The 17956-nt window shown below is 38.8% G+C and overlaps 2 protein-coding genes across 2 annotated transcripts in view; both read right to left on the bottom strand.

Moving 5' to 3' along the window:
• Positions 1–421: 421 nt before the first annotated feature.
• Positions 422–9475, bottom strand: LOC127435422 (solute carrier family 35 member E3). The gene is made up of 5 exons (XM_051688914.1): positions 8570–9475; positions 7382–7492; positions 6257–6415; positions 5799–5881; positions 422–960 (listed from the first exon to the last, which is right to left on the bottom strand). Exons 1-5 carry the CDS (start codon positions 8969–8971, stop codon positions 774–776), a joined length of 942 nt encoding a protein of 313 aa, XP_051544874.1. The 5' UTR covers positions 8972–9475; the 3' UTR covers positions 422–773.
• Positions 9476–9658: 183 nt separating this feature from the next.
• Positions 9659–17956, bottom strand: part of LOC127435438 (nuclear pore complex protein Nup107-like) — a 33874-nt gene continuing 25576 nt past the window's right edge. The window contains 9 exon segments of the mRNA XM_051688933.1: positions 9659–10020; positions 11540–11788; positions 11877–12120; positions 12498–13058; positions 14013–14149; positions 14377–14544; positions 16938–17051; positions 17144–17269; positions 17358–17518. Of these exon segments, the coding sequence (XP_051544893.1) occupies positions 12941–13058; positions 14013–14149; positions 14377–14544; positions 16938–17051; positions 17144–17269; positions 17358–17518 (824 nt within the window). The 3' untranslated portion in view covers positions 9659–10020; positions 11540–11788; positions 11877–12120; positions 12498–12940.

Raw genomic sequence — 17956 nt, forward strand, 5'->3', positions numbered from 1 at the left:
CTGTAGATTCAGCACAATTGTCACGGTGGACTGAAGCTAATATTCACAAGAAAAGCTGGAAAATATATAGATTTCAAATTAGAGAAAGGATGTTGGAGTGTGACTAACACATTGCAAAAGAGAAAAACATGTTGAAAAAGCCTCAGTCATGCGTTCAGCAGCTTAAGGAATGATTGACATAGCATTCCAGACAGTGAGAGACTCGAGCAAAAATTACATCTTTTTGCCAAACAGGCAGTGACCCTTGTCCTAAAATGTTGTGACTAGACTCAATATAAGATAACATAGCATCCTTGGACAATTAGACAAGATAAAACACTCATGAGTATGTTTGTCTACTTCATAAGTGTAATTTGTAAATGGTTTAATTGGACATCTGCTGTGATGTTTGTCACTGTCTGGTCCAGAGGTGACAGCTCACTTTCTGTAAAATATGTTTTATTGGTGTACACAGCATATGAAAATACATTGTTAAATAAAACTCAAAGGAAATGTGCTTGAACATAAAGAGCTTTCCTTTGAAACTATCAGCTCCATTAAGTTTTCAGCCAAGATTGAATACTTGAAATAAAAATAAAATGTTTAAAGTACACAAATGTGGTTAATTGAAATGCTGTTAAAAGTTCTTAGCCACTATGGCTTAAATCTACTTCCATACAGTCTGTGTTTGGTTAGTCTCTTCATGCTCCTATATAGGAGCCATCACTATGTATTCCTGAACACTATCAGGCACTGAACGCTGGCTTGCTCGTATGATTGCCACATCAGTTAGCCTATGGCCTTTGAGTGAGCCTGCTTTTGCCCTCCTCTTGCTCTGCCAGTTTGAAGTGGGTGTATGCCAGGATACCAATGAGGGTGCAGAGGATGCCCAGACCTTGGTTTAAAGACAATGGGTCCTGAAAGAGCACATACCCACCCAGTAATGTGATGCAGAACTTGAAGTGACCAAACATGTTGTAGCTTTAGAGATGCAGGTTAAGGAAATTCCAGAACTTGTCAGACAATGATTACATATCAGAGGAACAATTTTCAGGTCAAATGTTAATGTACTGTAACTTTCTGCAATTCCCTTTGACTTGACTTGTACTTAAGCTGAAGAGATATGTACAGTTGTGCTCAAAAGTTTGCATACCCTGGCAGAAATTGTGAAATTTTGGCATTGATTTTGAAAATATGACTAATCACGCAAAAAATTTTAAGGATAGTGATCATATGAAGCCATTTATTATCACATAGTTGTTTGGCTCCTTTTTAAATCAATGATACCAGAAATCACCCAAATGGCCCTGATCAAAAGTTTACATACCCTTGAATGTCTGGCCTTGTTACAGGCACACAAGGTGACACACACAGGTTTAAATGGAAATTAAAGGTTAATTTCCCACACCTGTGGCTTTTTAAATTGCAACTAGTGTCTGTGTATAAATAGTCAATGAGTTTGTTAGCTCTCACGTGGATGCACTGAGCAGGCTAGAGCCATGGGGAGCAGAAAAGAACTGTCAAAAGACCTGTGTAACAAGGTAATGGAACTTTATAAAGATGGAAAAGGATATAAAAAGATATCCAATGCCTTGAAAATGCCAGTAAGTACTGTTCAATCACTTATTAAGAAGTGGAAAATTCAGGGATCTCTTGAAACCAAGCCAAGGTCAGGTAGACCAAGAAAGATTTCAGCCACAACTGCCAGAAGAATTGTTCAGGATACAAAGAAAAACCCACAGGTAACCTCAGGAGAAATACAGACTGCTCTGGAAAAAGACGGACACAATACGACGATACTTGAACAAAAATGAGCTGCATGGTCGAGTTGCTAGAAAGAAGCCTTTACTGCCCCAATGCCTCAAAAAAGCCCAGTTACAATATGCTCGACAACACCTTGACACGCCTCACAGCTTCTGGCACACTGTAATTTGGAGTGACGAGACCAAAATAGTGCTTTATGGACACAACCATAAGCGCTATGTTTGGAGAGGGGTCAACAAGGCCTATAGTGAAAAGAATACCATCCCCACTGTGAAGCATGGTGGTGGCTCACTGATGTTTTGGGGGTGTGTGAGGTCTAAAGGCACGGGGAATATTGTGAAAATTGATGGCAAGATGAATGCAGCATGTTATCAGAAAATACTGGCAGACAATTTGCATTCTTCTGCACGAAAGCTGCGCATGGGACGCTTTTGGACTTTCCAGCATGACAATGACCCCAAGCACAAGGCCAAGTTGACCCTCCAGTGGTTACAGCAGAAAAAGATGAAGGTTCTGGAGTGGCCATCACAAGTCTCCTGACCTTAATATCATTGAGCCACTCTGGGGAGATCTCAAACATGTGGTTCATGCAAGACGACCAAAGACTTTGCATGACCTGGAGGCATTTTGCCAAGACGACTGGGCAGCTATACCACCTGCAAGAATTTGGGGCCTCATAGACAGCTATTACAAAAGACTGCATGCTGTTATTGATGCTAAAGGGGGCAATACACAGTATTAAGAACTAAGGGTATGCAGACTTTTGAACAGGGGTCATTTCATTTTTGTTTTTCATTGTTTTGTTTTATGATTGTGCCATTCTGTTATAACCTACAGTTGAATATGAATCCCATAAGAAATAAAAGAAATGTGTTTTGCCTGCTCACTCATGTTTTCTTTAAAAATGGTACATATATTACCAATTCTCTAAGGGTATGCAAACTTTTGAACACAACTGTAATTGACCAGAAATTAATTCAAATTATTCTGTCTGCTGTGATCAGTGTGCACAGGTTCATTACTGGAAACTGCTCAGTCTACTATACTTACAGTGAAAAAGAGAAAGCAGCTCTGTTGAAAATACTAAACTTGAAATCAACTTAATACATTTATGTTTGAGATGAAAACAATTATATTGTGTAAACTGATATTCAACAGTCGTCAAAAAGTGATATGATCACATTGATATGAAATGGATGCATTCACACTTCTAATGGGTGCCGTTCACTCAACAGGATTTTTACTGCTTACTCAAAGAACTTACAGTGGCAAGAAAAAGTATGCATGTATGTGGAATTTCCTGCATACAAATGTATACATTTGTTTTAAAATCTGGTCTGATGTTCATCCAAGTTACAATAATTAACAAACACAATCTGCTTTTAACTAATAACACACAAATTATTGTATTGTTCTTGTACATACTGAATACATCATTCAAACATTTACAGTGCAGGTTGGAAAAATTATGTGAACCCCTAGGCTAATGACATAAACAAAAGATAATTAGAGTCAGAAGTTGGCAAACCTGGCATCCAATTAATGAAACGAGACTGGAGGTGTGGGTTAGAGCTACTTTGACTTTGAAAGCACTCAAATATTTTGAGTTTGCTATTTACAAGAAGCATCTGCTAACGTGGACCATGCCTCGCAAAAAAGAGATCTCAGAATACCTATGATCAAGAATTGTTGCTTTGCATAAAGCTGGAAAGGTTTACAAAGTTCTCAAAGAGCTTAGATATTCATCTACCCACAGATAGACAATTTTTCTATAAATGGAGACGATTTAGTACTGTGGCTACTCTCCCTTGAAGTGGCCGTCCAGGCAAGATGACACAAAGGGCACACTGCAGAATGCTCAGTGAGGTAAAAAAGAACCCTAGAGTAACAAAGACTTGAAGGAATCAATGGAACTGGTTAAAATCTGTTCATGACTCTACTATACAGTAAACATTAAACAGGCATGGTGACCATGGAAGGACACCACGGAGGAAGCCGCTGCTTTCCAACAAAACATTGCTGCGTGCCTGAAATTTGCCAAAAACCACTTTGATACTCCACAACACTACTGGGAAAATGTTTTGTGGACTGATGAAACTAAGTATGAATTGTTTGGGAAGAACACACAGCACTACGTATGGCGTAAAAAGGGCACCGCATACCAACATGAAAACATCATCCCAACGGTGAAGTACGGTGGAGGGAGCATCATGATTTGGGGCTGCTTTGGGGCCTGGACCATTTTCCATCAGAGGGAAAAATGAATTCCCAAGTTTATCAATATATCCTACCGGATAATGTCAGTGTGGCTGTGCACCAGCTGAAGCTCAGTAGAAGTTGGGTGATGCAGCAGGACAATGACCCTAAACATCGAAGTAAATTCACTACAGAATGGCTTCAAAAAAAGAAAATCCACCTCTTGGAGTGGCCCAGTCAAAGCCCAGACTTTAACCCTATAAAGATGCTGTGAAATGACCTCAAAAGAGCTGTTTACACCAGACATCCTAAGAATATGGCTGAGCTAAAGCAGTTCTGTAAGGAAGAATGGTCCAAAATTCTCTCTGAACATTGTGCAGGTCTAATCCGCAGATACCGGAAACGCTTGGTTGAGGTTATTGCTGGCAAAGGAGGATCGATCAGGTATTAAATCCAAGGGTTCACTTACTTTTTCCAAAGCACCGTGAATGGTTAATGGGATGTGTTCAATAAAGACAGGAAAAATTATAATTTTGTGTGTTGTTAGCTTAAGCACATTGTGTTTGTCTATACTTGTGACTTTGATTAAGATGACATCGCATTTTATGACCAATTAATGCAGAAAACCAGCTAATTCCAATTGCATAGTTTAACCATTACTCCTGCTGTGTGGCAATAGGAATAACTTGACATTAGGTTTTTGATTGATAGTAAGAATTATAAAAAAATATATATATTTTTTTTAACATTATAATTATTTTTATCGTTAATATGTGGATATTTTATTACTACCCAGGGCTCCACGATTAGGATTTTTTTTTCTGCTGGCCTGGCCAGCAATTGGTTATACATTTTTCAAGATTTTCACTGGCCCCAGTACACACACACACACACATATATATATATATATATTCTGTATGTATATGAGCTATAAACAATTTTGTCAATATTTTAGAATTTATTTCTATTTTATACAATTTTCATTAAGGGTTTACCAAAAAAAAAAAAAAAATATATATATATATATATATATATATATATATATATATATATATATATATTTAAAGCAATGCAATTTGCATATGATGCAAAACATTACTGAATTGTTTTGAATATTCAACCCATTCTTACTGATGCTTCCAAAACTATCAAAAGTAATTCTAGCAATTATGACAAGATAATCTTACCTTGAGGCTAAGTTTAAATCAGCCGAATCCACAACAATAATGTTCAACACATAACTAAAATCCAATATTTTAAGTTTGCAAGGCATAAAGACATTTACAGATCAACAAATGTAAAATAGTGTGAACACAGCAGTGGCCAAGTTGCAGTTCCGAAAACTGGTCTGAAACTCTCTCACACTGCCATGCTTAATGTTGAGCCCTGCTACTCCTAGGATTTTTGCCATATTCATCATAAAAAAAGCTTTACCGTAATTTCTTCACACATTATTAGTGTGTTGATAACTTGGATGCCTCAATTTAGGACTTTGGTCGAAGTACTCTGGGACAGGGCAATTGAAACAAATACATGTAAAGTGCTCCCTCTGCTGGTCAAATTGGAAAAAGTCTCTCGTTATCAGTTCCTCAATGGATGTATTCAAATACACGACATGTGTTAAGTATGGCTTAGGGCTAAAATGTGGCCTGATTTACTACTTCCCATTTTATTATTAACTAAGTGTGTAACTGAACATGTGTTAGCTGTTTGCTGAGCTTTAAGGCTCTCATGAACAAACATTTGCTTGTATTATTGCAAGCATACACCTACATCGAAGTCACAATGAAGTGAGGACACTGTTTGAAAATAGCTATAGTAGAGTCACTGAGATTTTAAAACAGTAGTAGAAAGGATACGTAACAGGTGACGTGTTCCCAATGATCCAGTATATGGACAAATTGACTAGGAAGGCGATAACTCCAGATAGAAAGACCAAAACCTTGATGGAGATGGGGAAAAAAAATACATAGATCCTGAAATGTAGTTTCACTCAAAACTTGAGTCAGTATCAAGATTGTTACTGATAATGAAAACTATTAAGAAGATGGAAAGTAGCCATGAACATTGCTGTAAATAATTACAGCAAAAAATGCACATTTAGTCATCTGCAAGATGAAAATAAAGATAAAGCTTAGTGTTGAAGTTTGACAAGTTTACCTAAGGCGGGAAAAAACACATTTGACATTTTTCCAGGCAGTCTGTGCTAGAACACAAGCCCCTTTTTGTGACCGTTTGTGGAAGCAGGAAATTCTTTCGAGTAGGTGGGTAGGGAGTGTGTGAGCCAAGAAAGAGAGGCACTTTCTTGTTCACTTACCAGGGCCTGGAATGACCAGGGGCCGAAGATGCCACCATCTCCAGTGAGTGGTTCGAAGAATGGAACCAGAACCAAGAGAAATGCAGAAGACATGGGTGCCTGATAATACAGTAACTGCATAGAGTTCACCTGTAGCTCGTGCTGTTTGGCACCGACCCACTACAACACAAAGAAATGAATTTTTAGACTAATATAAGACATTTAAGGCATGGTCACATTTACTGTACCTTTGCTCGGCAAAATTGGAGAAGGATATAGCTGTAGACAGTGCTCCAAAACGGGGCTGGAGATCCAAACCGGCAGCAAAGATACAGGGAGCCCCTAACCCTTTCACTAACCTTAAACGTGAGGGGAAGTGACGCCCCTTTTTGGAGTTGGCGCCACCTCCTTTTGAAGTAACCCAGCCCCCTTTGGGAATAACCCCACCTTCTTTTGGAGATTCCATACCCATTTGGAGATCTCCAGCCTGCAGCTATACCTACTTACAAAATATAGTCATCTCAATGGGAATCCGCGCGATCGTGAATTTCGCATAATGGACATCCGGTGGTAAAGAATTTCCCCACGCAAATTTCGCGTGGAGTTCAAGTTTGGTGAACTTTGACAGGCGAATTCGGAAATAGGAAGTTGCTCGGTTTGGCAGTGACCTCTGTGTGGGCGGTGTTTCGTACACAGCTAGACTGAATATTCACAATGGAAAACAATATAATTTTAGCACCAAGTTTCTCTGTAACTTTACTCTCCCAGAGTATAAAGTGCAGCATTAAAAAGAGGCTACTTGGCAATTAGTTTTTTGCTGGTTTCACATGTGCTCAACATGCCCGCGCCTCCTTCACCCACGGAATTTGCCGTACAAAGTTAAATGTGACCGCGCCTTTACTCTTTAGCTATTTTCTACAATAATGGTCAAAAGAAATGAACCACTTACATTGTATTTGGTTCACTTGGTTATTATCAATCAAAGGTATTATACAGTCTTTTGTTCATTCTAACATTATTTATATCAGGGGTCACAAGGATGGCCGAGGAGAGTCTCTTTGTGTTGAAAAAAGGTTGACAAAATGATGTGACATCAAGGTTGCAAGGTTCAATAAGTTTACAAAGTGAGAACGTCAGATTACTTACCACTTGATATAGTGAGGTGACGAAGACCCCTAGTGTGGCAAAGACCATGCCTAAAAGATTGAACTTGACATCATAGTAAGAGTTCAGTATTACACCTAGAGTGATTGGCACCTGTTTGTAAAGAAAAGAAAAGAAAAGAAACAATGAGTGAACTGGTAATAATGGTATAAAACTAGATTACAACTGGTGATATTTTTTTTCAAAGTAACGGTGACATGGCTTTTATCAGCCCATGAAATTACTGTGAGCATAGTTCACAACACATGCATGTCATGTGTATGTTATAAAAGCAAGTCAACAAAATATTAACCAAAATAATCAAATACTAGATAGTTAAAGTTTGTCAAGACAAACTTTGATGTTGGCTTGACAAAGCCTTTGTCTGAACATTTTAAAATTATAGATAGATAGTCAAGAACAACTTTAGATAAAACCTTCAGAAAGATAGATGGATATATTTTTTACTGTAACTTAAAGCCTTGATATGGCAGGTCTTGCCTTGTGTATGACTGTTTACATTTGAATTTTTTTAACATTTGGAGTTTGAAATAACGAGCTTTCTGTTGGCCCATTTGAACATTCCGTCAATGCAAGTCTATGGGATTGTTTGGATTTTTGATGGTCCGCTGTGCACAAACTGTAATTCCGATCAGTTAGAAAAGAAAGAGCAACACGAATCAGAACAGTCTGTAGGTCTGTGCAGAGTTTGGTGGATGTGGCTTAAAAGCTCTAGGAGTTAAAATGGATCATTTTGGTCTACCCACAGTTAGACACATTTTCTATAAATGGAGATGATTTAGTACTGTGGTTACTCTCCCTAGAAGTGGCCGTCCAGCCAAGATGACCCATGGGCACACCGCAGAATGCTCAGTGAGGTAAAAAAGAACCCTAGAGTGACAGCTAAAGACGTGAAGGAATCAATGGAACTGGTTAACATCTCTGTTCATGAGTTTACTATATGGAAAACGTTAAACAGGCATGCATTGCTTTGTCTAGGTAACATAACATTACATATTGCTTAACTGATGCTTTTTTTATGAACATAACAAATATCAAGAAAAATGTTTCATTTGTTGTCTTTTATATACATTTATATTTTAATTATATTATATTTGAATGAACAACTTGTATGATAAACATTACAGATTACACTTTTTCTACACCTCTATATAATGAAAATCTACTTACTAGAGTGAGTTTAATTTTTGTGGAGAATGTCTTTCTGTAGTACATGGTCTGTATGACTATGATCACAGGTGTTGTCATGGCCTTGGCCAGCTGGTATGTTCCTATAGTGTTATTTTGCAGAGAAAGATTAGTGAATACAACAAAGCCACAGAAACTCAAAGCCAGCAGGATGATTTTAGAGGGTCTGAGACTCTTGGGAGAGAAAATATCCATCTTCTGACACATGAACAGCCCCAGCCATGTCACCACGAAATGAATGAGAGTCATTGTCATGTTGGGAAATCGGTAGTGCACATAGATCCATTTGTTGATGAACACTATGCAGATTGAAGACAGCAAATTGACCAGCAGTCCGGCAATAATCCGGCTGTTTCCAAATAGATCAGAGAGTCGAGTCGCCATAACTTGAGTTGATTTAGAAACAGTTTTAATCTTCTAGATGAAAAGAAATCTGGACAAACAGTTTTAAGCGTCAGTTTGGGTAATTCATCAGCAGAGGGACAAAATAATCCACCGTTTTTTTGTGACTGACAGTGTGAAAGCGGTTCAGAAAGGCTTTCATTATAGTACTGAAGGACTCGCTCTCATAGCGCGCTGCCTCGAAACACATTGCCGTGACGTCATCAACAGCGACGCTCGTTGCCCGCCAGTAAACAAGCAACGCCACGTCAGTGGATGTACCAGAAATTGGTCGTACACGCCGTCTAGTGGGCAAAAGCTTTTAGAGCTCCTTTGGCAATAGAGGAGCCAGGGGTTTTTATGTAAGCCCATTTCCGCAACATAAAAAAAAAAAAAAAATAATGCTTTGGCAATAATGTTTTTATTTTTTATTATGAGGTGAAAGTCATCATGATTACGAGATAAAAAAATAAAATAAAAAAAATAATCATGCATAAGTAAAAAAATAAATAAAAAAAAATCATAATTATGAGGTGACAAGTCATTATGATTACGAGATAAAAATCAAAATTATGAAATAGCAAATAATTATTGGGTGTTTCTTCAACTTTGGGCACTGTTTTCACACTCTCACTGAATTCCCACCTGGGTGCCATTTCCACCACATCTCAATTTCTGTATTGTGTTTAAAGGTATGTTCACCCAAAAATGAAAATTCTCTCATCATTTACCCACCCTCATGCCATTCCAGATGTGTATGACTTTCTCTCTTCTGCTGAACACAAACAAAGATTTTCAGAAGAATATTTCAGCTCTGTAGGTCCTTACAATGCAAGTGAATGGTTGCCAGAACTTTGCAGGTTCAAAAGCATAGAAAGGCAGCATACATTTTTCCACACAGTTCCAGTAGTTTAATCCATATCTTCAGGAGCGAAATGATAGGCGTGGGTAAGAAACAGATCAGTATTTAAGTCCTTTTTTACTATCAATCGCCACTTTCACATTCTTCTTTTGTTTTTGGTAATTGCATTCTTCGTGCATATCACCACCTACTGGGCAGGGAGGAGAATTTATTGTAAAAGGGTATGAAAATAATGTCTGAGGTAAACTTTAGGAGAGTTATAGTGATGTAGGGAAAAGAAAATGGATTTTATATTTCTTAATTTATAATGTAAGATAAATTATCAGAATTATAATTTTACGTATTATATATTTCACACCCATCTACTGAGGTACTTAACATTACTTGAAGAATTAACATTACTTGCATTTGAACGTCATATTTTCGGGTAAGTCTGTAATTTTTTCAGAGAAATCATGTACATTTCCGTTGAAGCAAATTCCTGTGAAAGAAGGTCACATTCGAAGGCTGCATTCAGAGTGTCCTACTTGCTTTTCTGAAACAAGACAGCCTCTGCAACGTATGTGGCCGGCAAATGCGACAAACAGCCTTCAAAAAGAGAAACAGCTACAGAAAGCTGTTTAAAAATGAACTAGTGATGCCTGATTCGCAACTGAATCATTCTTTTAAGTCAGTTATTTTCAGTGAATTGGACAAACAAGCTTGCAAAACAGTCCGATTTGTTTGGACCACTCTCACTGAACAATTTGTAGCAGTTTCTCACTCAGTAAAACAGCACTGGAATACTTAACACAGAGAACAAACAGCGCTGGATAAAGTGGATAGTTACCTAAAACTGAAACAAAAGGCTAGCTTTTAAAATAAGTATCTTTGAAAACCTTCAACGACTGCTGTGTCATGTGAATAAGGGACCATTCACACCGAACAGGATTTTGCGACCACCCACGCTGTTTTCCGTTTGTTTTCCGTGTAAACATTCGCTAGATGGATGTCTTTGACCACTGCAACACGTTTAGTTGTTTGAGACACTGTGTCAAGTTAAAAAGAACTTCAACTGTTAAAAATGTGTCTCGAGACACTTGCATTCTGCTCTATTCGTCTCAAGTGAACAAAGTAGTACCCATTGAAGTAGACAATCCTGCTGTCGACAATCCTAACTGTATGCAAACTGACTTTGACTGCAATCAAATTATGCACACTGTATAAATTGAGCAATCTGAACATTCCTAGCTCTTGTGCACAACATTTTACAAGATAGTGCCAATGAACAAGGATGACCCAGGAGGTCTAAAGGCCGGGCAGCACAAAGCTGGAGAGTAGGAGGAGAGCCGCCTCAGCTCTTGCACCTAACCTTGGTGCAGATGTAGAAGGGCCGATAGAAACAGACGAGCTAATGGAGAAGTCCAAGCCCATGGACTGGAGTCCACTGGTGCCAACACAACTACCACCTGGCTCTTCATCAACTCCAGGAGCAGCAGACAGCGCCACAATAACTGCTTTATGCTGTTCCAGACCACTCCAGTGAACAAAGTAGTGCCCATGGAAGTAGACAATCCAGCTGTCAACAATCCTAACTGTATGCAAACTGACTGTGACTGCAATCAAATTATGCAAACTGTATAAACTGAGTGATCTGAAAGTCTGAACTACAGGTTGTTTGATGCACAGCACAAAAATGAAGGGCAAAAAGGAGGCATGTTTCTTCCTACCTCTTGTATGCAGCTTTGCGTTTAACAAGGTAGTGCCTATGAACGTGGATGACACAGAGGTCTACAGGCCGGGCAGCATGACGTTGGCGAGTGGGATGAGAGCCACTCCAGCTCCTGCACTCAACCTCAGGGCAGATGTAGAAGAGCTGATAGAAACAGACGAGCTAGTGGGCAAGTCCGAGCTCATGGACTGGAGTCCACTGGTGCCAACACAACTACCATCAGGCTCTTCATCAACCCCAGGAGCATCTGCATATAGCATAGATAGTGTGTTAATGGCCCTCTGGGGAAAAAAATGTAGTGCCCATGGACATAGACAATCCAGATGTCTACATACCGGGCAGAAGGGGATGAGAGTAGGGCAAATGGAATGAGAGCCTCTCCAGCTCTTGTGCCTGACCGAGCCAATGGAAATACATGAGCCCATGGACTGGAGTTCACCACTCGTGCCAGTGCTTCATCAACTCCAGGAGCAACCAGACAGCATTGCAAGAACCGCTCGAACAATCGGCTGGAGGTTCTGATCTTCGCATCTGAGAAAGCCCTGCAAGCCAAATTGCTACCTCCAAGATTAAACTAGTCTTAAAACAGAAAACAGAGGGTTGGGCAGTACAGTTGAAGTCAGAAGTTATTAAAGTCATTAAAACAAATGATTTAACCACTCCACATATTTCATATCAGCAAACTAGTTTTGGCAAGTCATTTAGGACATCAACTTTGTCTATGACAGGAGTAATTTTTCCAACAATTGTTTACAGACAGATTGTTTCACTTTTAATTGACTATATCATAATTCCAGTGGGTCAGAAGTTGACATGCACTAAGTTAACTGTGCCTTTAAGCAGCTTGTAAAATTCCAGAAAATGATGTCAAGCCTTTAGACAATTAGACAATTAGCTTCTGACAGGCTAATTGGAGTCAATTGGAGGTGTACCTGTGAATGTATTTTGAGGCTTACCTTCAAGTCTGGTTCATTCTTGGGAGCAGTTTCCAAATGCCTGAAGGTAACATGTTCATCTGTACAAACAATAGTAAGCAAGTATAAACACCATGGGACCACACAGCCATCATACAGCTCAGGAAGGAGATGCATTCTGTCTCCTAAAGATGAACGTAGTTTGGTGTGAAAAGTGTAAATCAATCCTAGAACAACAGCAAAGGACCTTGGGAAGATGCTGGAGAAAACAGGTAGACAGTTATCTATATCCACAGTAAAACAAGTCCTATATCAACATAACCCGAAAGGCTGCTCAGCAAGGAAGAAGCCACTGCTCCAAAACTGCCATTAAAAGCCAGACTACAGTTTGCAAGTGCACATGGGGACAAAAATCTTACTTTTTGGAGAAATGTCCTCTGGTCTGATGAAACAAAAACTGAACTGTTTGTCCATAATGACCATCGTTATGTTTGGAGGAAAAAGGGTGTGGTTTGTAACCTGAAGAACACCATCCCAACCGTGAAGCATGGGGGTGTCAGCATCGTGTTGTGGGGGTGCTTTGCTGCAGGAGGGACTGGTGCACTAAACAAAATAGATGGCATCATGAGGAAGGAACATTATGTGGATACATTGAAGCAACACCTCAAGACATCAGCCAGGAAGTTAAAGCTAGGTTGCAAATAGGCCTTCCAAATGGACAATGACCCCAAGCATACCTCCAAAGTTGTGACAAAATGGCTTAAGGACAGCAAAGTCAAGGTATTGGAGTGGCCATCACAAAGCCCTGACCTCAAGCCGATATAATTTTTTTTAAGCAGAACTGAAAAAGCGTGTGCAAGCAAGGAGTCCTACAAAACTTGATTCAGTTACACCAGTTCTGTCTGGAGGAATGGGCCAAAATTCCATCAACTTATTGTGAGAAGCTTGTGGAAGGATACCCAAAACATTTGACCCAAGTTAAACAATTTAAAGGCAATGCTACCAAATACTAACAAAGTGCATGTAAACTTCTGACCCACTGGGAATGTGATGAAAGAAAAGCCAAAATAAATCATTCTCTCTACTATTATTCTGACATTTCACATTCTTAAAATAGTGCTCTAACTGACTTAAGACAGGGAATGTTTTCTATGATTAAATGTCAGGAATTTTGAGTTTAAATGTATTTGGCTAAGGTGTATGTAAACTTCTGACTTCAACTGTATATTTAGACAGAGAAAAGATGGCTAATGAGATAATGAAAAGAGCCAGAAAAATGAAAAAATATGTATAATGTAGAGATAAAAGCATGTTATTAGCTGTAATGTTTTATACTGCACTGTGACTCATTAAATAAGTGTACAGAAAGCCAGAAAAAAAAAAAAAGTTACCTCTGAAATCAACCAAAGTTCTGGATGACAGAATGATTAAAGAAACCTTTCTGAAAATGAAAATATTAGTTGTAGAACTTGCCAAACTGCACACTGCCTCTAAACAATTCACACATCTTTATTCAAATACAAAATAAAAAGCTTTTATTTTTCCAAACAGGATTACCGACAAGAACAGCATGAGAAAACAAGTGTCTTGGACTGAATCTCATATCCAAGTGGATCCAAGCCTTTATCCAGCAGGAGTAGGGACGACTCCCTCATCTTCTGAAGAAACTTCTGCAACTCCTCTTTAGAGAACACCTGAAAGTGTCAAAAAGTTAAAATGCCAAACTGTGTAAGATCATAAACATCTGTGTGAAAGCTTCACTTTTTAAAAAGACAGTATTGCATTTCCATTGACCACTTAGAGATAGTATCAAAACAGATATATTTTAACCATAAACATCATCTTATCAAGAAGCAAAAATAATTGTTATATTCATGATCATTGTCTATATAGTCTATAGTCTATAGAGTTGAGACCAGACCTCGTAAAGTCTGTGTTGGTCAGATGCGATGATGTCAGCCAGACGCAGACTCTCCTAGTGACGTTCAGTGCGCTGCAGTACAGTTAACAGAAGGAATGTCATCATGGGAAGACAAAAACGCCGCAGCAGAGCCATCTGATGAGTGCGCTCGGAGTCTTCCTCTGCATCCTGCAAGAACGCACCAAGAATGAAAATCCTCTGAATTACCTCTGACCTGGTGTTTCTTGCACTGCTCTTCAACATCATTGCACCTGTATTGAATTGACTAGTGGTCGACCGATATGGGTTTTTAAATGGCCGATGCCGATATCCAGAACTAAACACAAAACTAAAAAATAATACTGAATTTTAAACGGTAGATAGCAGTTTTTTCAGACTTCGGTTTAGTCATCAAATTTTAGTATTTTATTTGCACATGAAGAAATTGTTAATATATTAGTAAGGATGAAATAACAGTACACACAGTAGTCCAGCAATCATGGATGGCATGTCCACGTTAGCAATCGCATTTTCTCAAAAAAATACAGAATCAAACCAATTGTTCATACAGTGCATATTGAATAAGATATTTACTGATAGCACATGTTAAGCGCTTCTACCTTGGGCTGCATCCGAAAATGTAGGCAGCTGACTTGCTACCTTGCTGCCTAATCAGTTAATGGCTTAACTGACATCTGTTTTGAATGAATGGAACTCTTAAGGAAACTGGTCTCTGAACAGTTTGAAAAGCACCTTATTTTCATCCTACCTCCGTATATAGCCTCCGGGGGCAGCATTTTCCTGGTTTTGGACACAGCCTTAAAACTCATGCAGATCCAGAAATCTCCTGACAGTTTAAATGGCCTGGATCGCCTGCTTGGATTGTCATCATGATTTGTGAATCAGAGGAACATTTGATCCTGATCCTGAAGTTTTTTATTCTGGCTGATAGAATACACGCTTCAGAGAAAAATATTAGATGAGCGCTCGACGGGAAGAAAACACTGGATTTTCGTGAAGTCCGTGAATGACATCTGTTTAAAAGAGATATCTGCATGTTTGCAAACGATATATGATACAAGTTTTATTGATATTTGCCTTTTATCATTAGAAAAGAATGTTAAAAGTGACAGGAAACTGCTGAGGCGAGGCTGATAGAATACTTGCATTAGAGATAAATAAATGAGCGTACCACAGGATGCTGGATCTGCTCAAGTTTTGTGAGGTTGGTTTATTACATCTGTTTAAATGAGATATGTGCATATTTGCGACGGTATGTATGATATTAGTTTTATTGACATTTGCCTTTTTATCATTAGACAAGACAGTTAAAAGTTACAGGGAACTGTTGAGGAGAGAGAGGGAGAATGAAACAGGTGAGCACTTTAACATTATGAGCTCAAATGTGTCTGCTAGCTCTGATATGTGGATCATTTAAATGACACTGTGCTGCACACCGGTCTATTATTGTAGTAACACGAGGCACGTAATAACAAAATGAACTGTGACTGGTAGTTTACATGTCTCAGTCGCTTCACATGCAAGCAGGTGATTTTCGGCACCCTCAAGAAAAAAAAATCTGCAAAATGGGAAAATGTATCGGCCGATGCTGATAATGAAAAAAGTCAGAATATCGATGATTTATCGGCCTCGGTTATATATCGGCCAACCACTATAATCGACAGTACATTCCAAAAGAAATTGTATATGGTTAACTAATGGCAGAAGCATGCTCTACTCGTGAATGCACATGCATCTTACAAAGCAAGCTCGATTTCATGTGTCATTGCTAGATTTCTAGCTAGCTTGTTCTGCATTAAAATGCAGCCGATCACGTGTTGTCTAGGACTATATAGTACAGCAGGTGTTTAATCTGTTTCAGCTGGTTTTGAGAATGACACTTGTCTTAACTCAAAAATCTTGCAGCACATGCTCTCAGGTGAGAGCGCATCTTTAAGGATGTTTGCACGGAGAGATGAATGTACAGATAAGGTTGTGCGAAAAGCTCTGATATGGAGATGGTTTGGGCATATTTTATGCAAATTACTAACTGTGGGGATGCACTCCTTCATTTAGAATACTCCACAGTAATCAACATTAGAACTAAGGTTAGAATGAAGTTAAGAACACATTTATGTGCATACGTTCCCCAATTGAGAATCCAGTGGAAATGTTGCATGAGAACTTTCTGTGCACATAAATACGCAACTTTAGTAAGCGTATTTATAATAAGTACGAATCTATTAGTGAATGAGACCGAGTATGTTTTAGATGAGCTTACAGAATTGAATGTGTTGAGAGAGAAAGACTGGGCAGCACAAAAGACAACACACAGACAACAAATCTCTGTTGTGTTGTCCTCACTGGTTGCATGCAACAAATATACAGAACAACCAGTGTAGTCCAATTAGCCAATGATTGACCAATTTAGTCTCAAACTCGTTGAGTTAATTGGTTTGAATCAGTCTTACGACTCACTCTGTGAATCAACTGGAGTGTTCTTGACTTCACTGAATGTGCAAGTAATTATTTTCTTCATCTTTCAACTGTCACAGTGTTATGTGTACTTAATAGTTTCTCACCTCTCTGACATCTACCATCCAGCCTCCATCAACAAACAACAGCACATTATAGATCCTTTCTTTCACGTCCTCCGTCAAAGCTCCCAGACGCCCCTGCCAATTCTCATACTCAGTCTGGAGCAAGTGATAGAGAAAAGCCATTCATGATAAATTATAGGTCAGAGTTGATTCCAAAGCAGTGATGTGTGTGGCTATCCAGCATTAACCTTGTACTTTGCCTCTTTCATCTCATGGGCCACCTTCTCTGTAAACTTTGCTTGAGCAGGTGCCATGGGTTTCACTGGAGGACAGTTCATATGCTTGAACCACTCATTAAAGGCTTCATGAGCTTCCTGCAGGTAAACAAACACAGATACATACACTCTTAAAAAAATCAAAGAGGAGGACAAATCAGTGTTGCTCAAAGGTGGCGCTTCTAACCAGATAGGCTCGGACACAGAGGTGCTCACGAATAGCATTTTCCTCCTCAGCAGGAAGAGGTGTGTCCATGCCCTGCTCCTCCCACTGGGAGTAGATCTCCCGCATGGAATCTTCCGGGACTTTGGCAAAGACCATCTTAGCGGCATCATGTTTCTTAGATGCTATGGCAAAAAAGGAACATTAAATACAATCCTATAGTAACTAGTGTGGCAAGAAAAAGTATGTGAACCCTTTGGAATTACCTGCATTTATGTATAAATGTGTCTTAAAATCTGGTTTAATCTTCATACAAGTTACAATAATGAACAAACACAACCTTGTAACTAATTAATAACACTATTGTATTGTTCTTATACATATTTAATACATCATTCAAACATTCAAAGTGTAGGTTGGAAAAAGTATGTGAACCCCTAAGCTAATGTCATTAATAAAAGCTAATTAGAGGCAGGAATTGGCAAACCTGTTCCTAGAATTAATGAAATTAGATTTGAGGTGTGGGTCAGAGCTACTTTAACTTATAAAAAGCACTCAAACATTTTGAGTTTGCTATTCATAAGAAGCATCTTCTGATGTGGACAATGCTTCCCAAAAAAAAA

The sequence above is a fragment of the Myxocyprinus asiaticus genome, chromosome 45 (genome assembly GCF_019703515.2).
Source record: "Myxocyprinus asiaticus isolate MX2 ecotype Aquarium Trade chromosome 45, UBuf_Myxa_2, whole genome shotgun sequence".
Lineage (NCBI taxonomy): Eukaryota > Metazoa > Chordata > Actinopteri > Cypriniformes > Catostomidae > Myxocyprinus > Myxocyprinus asiaticus.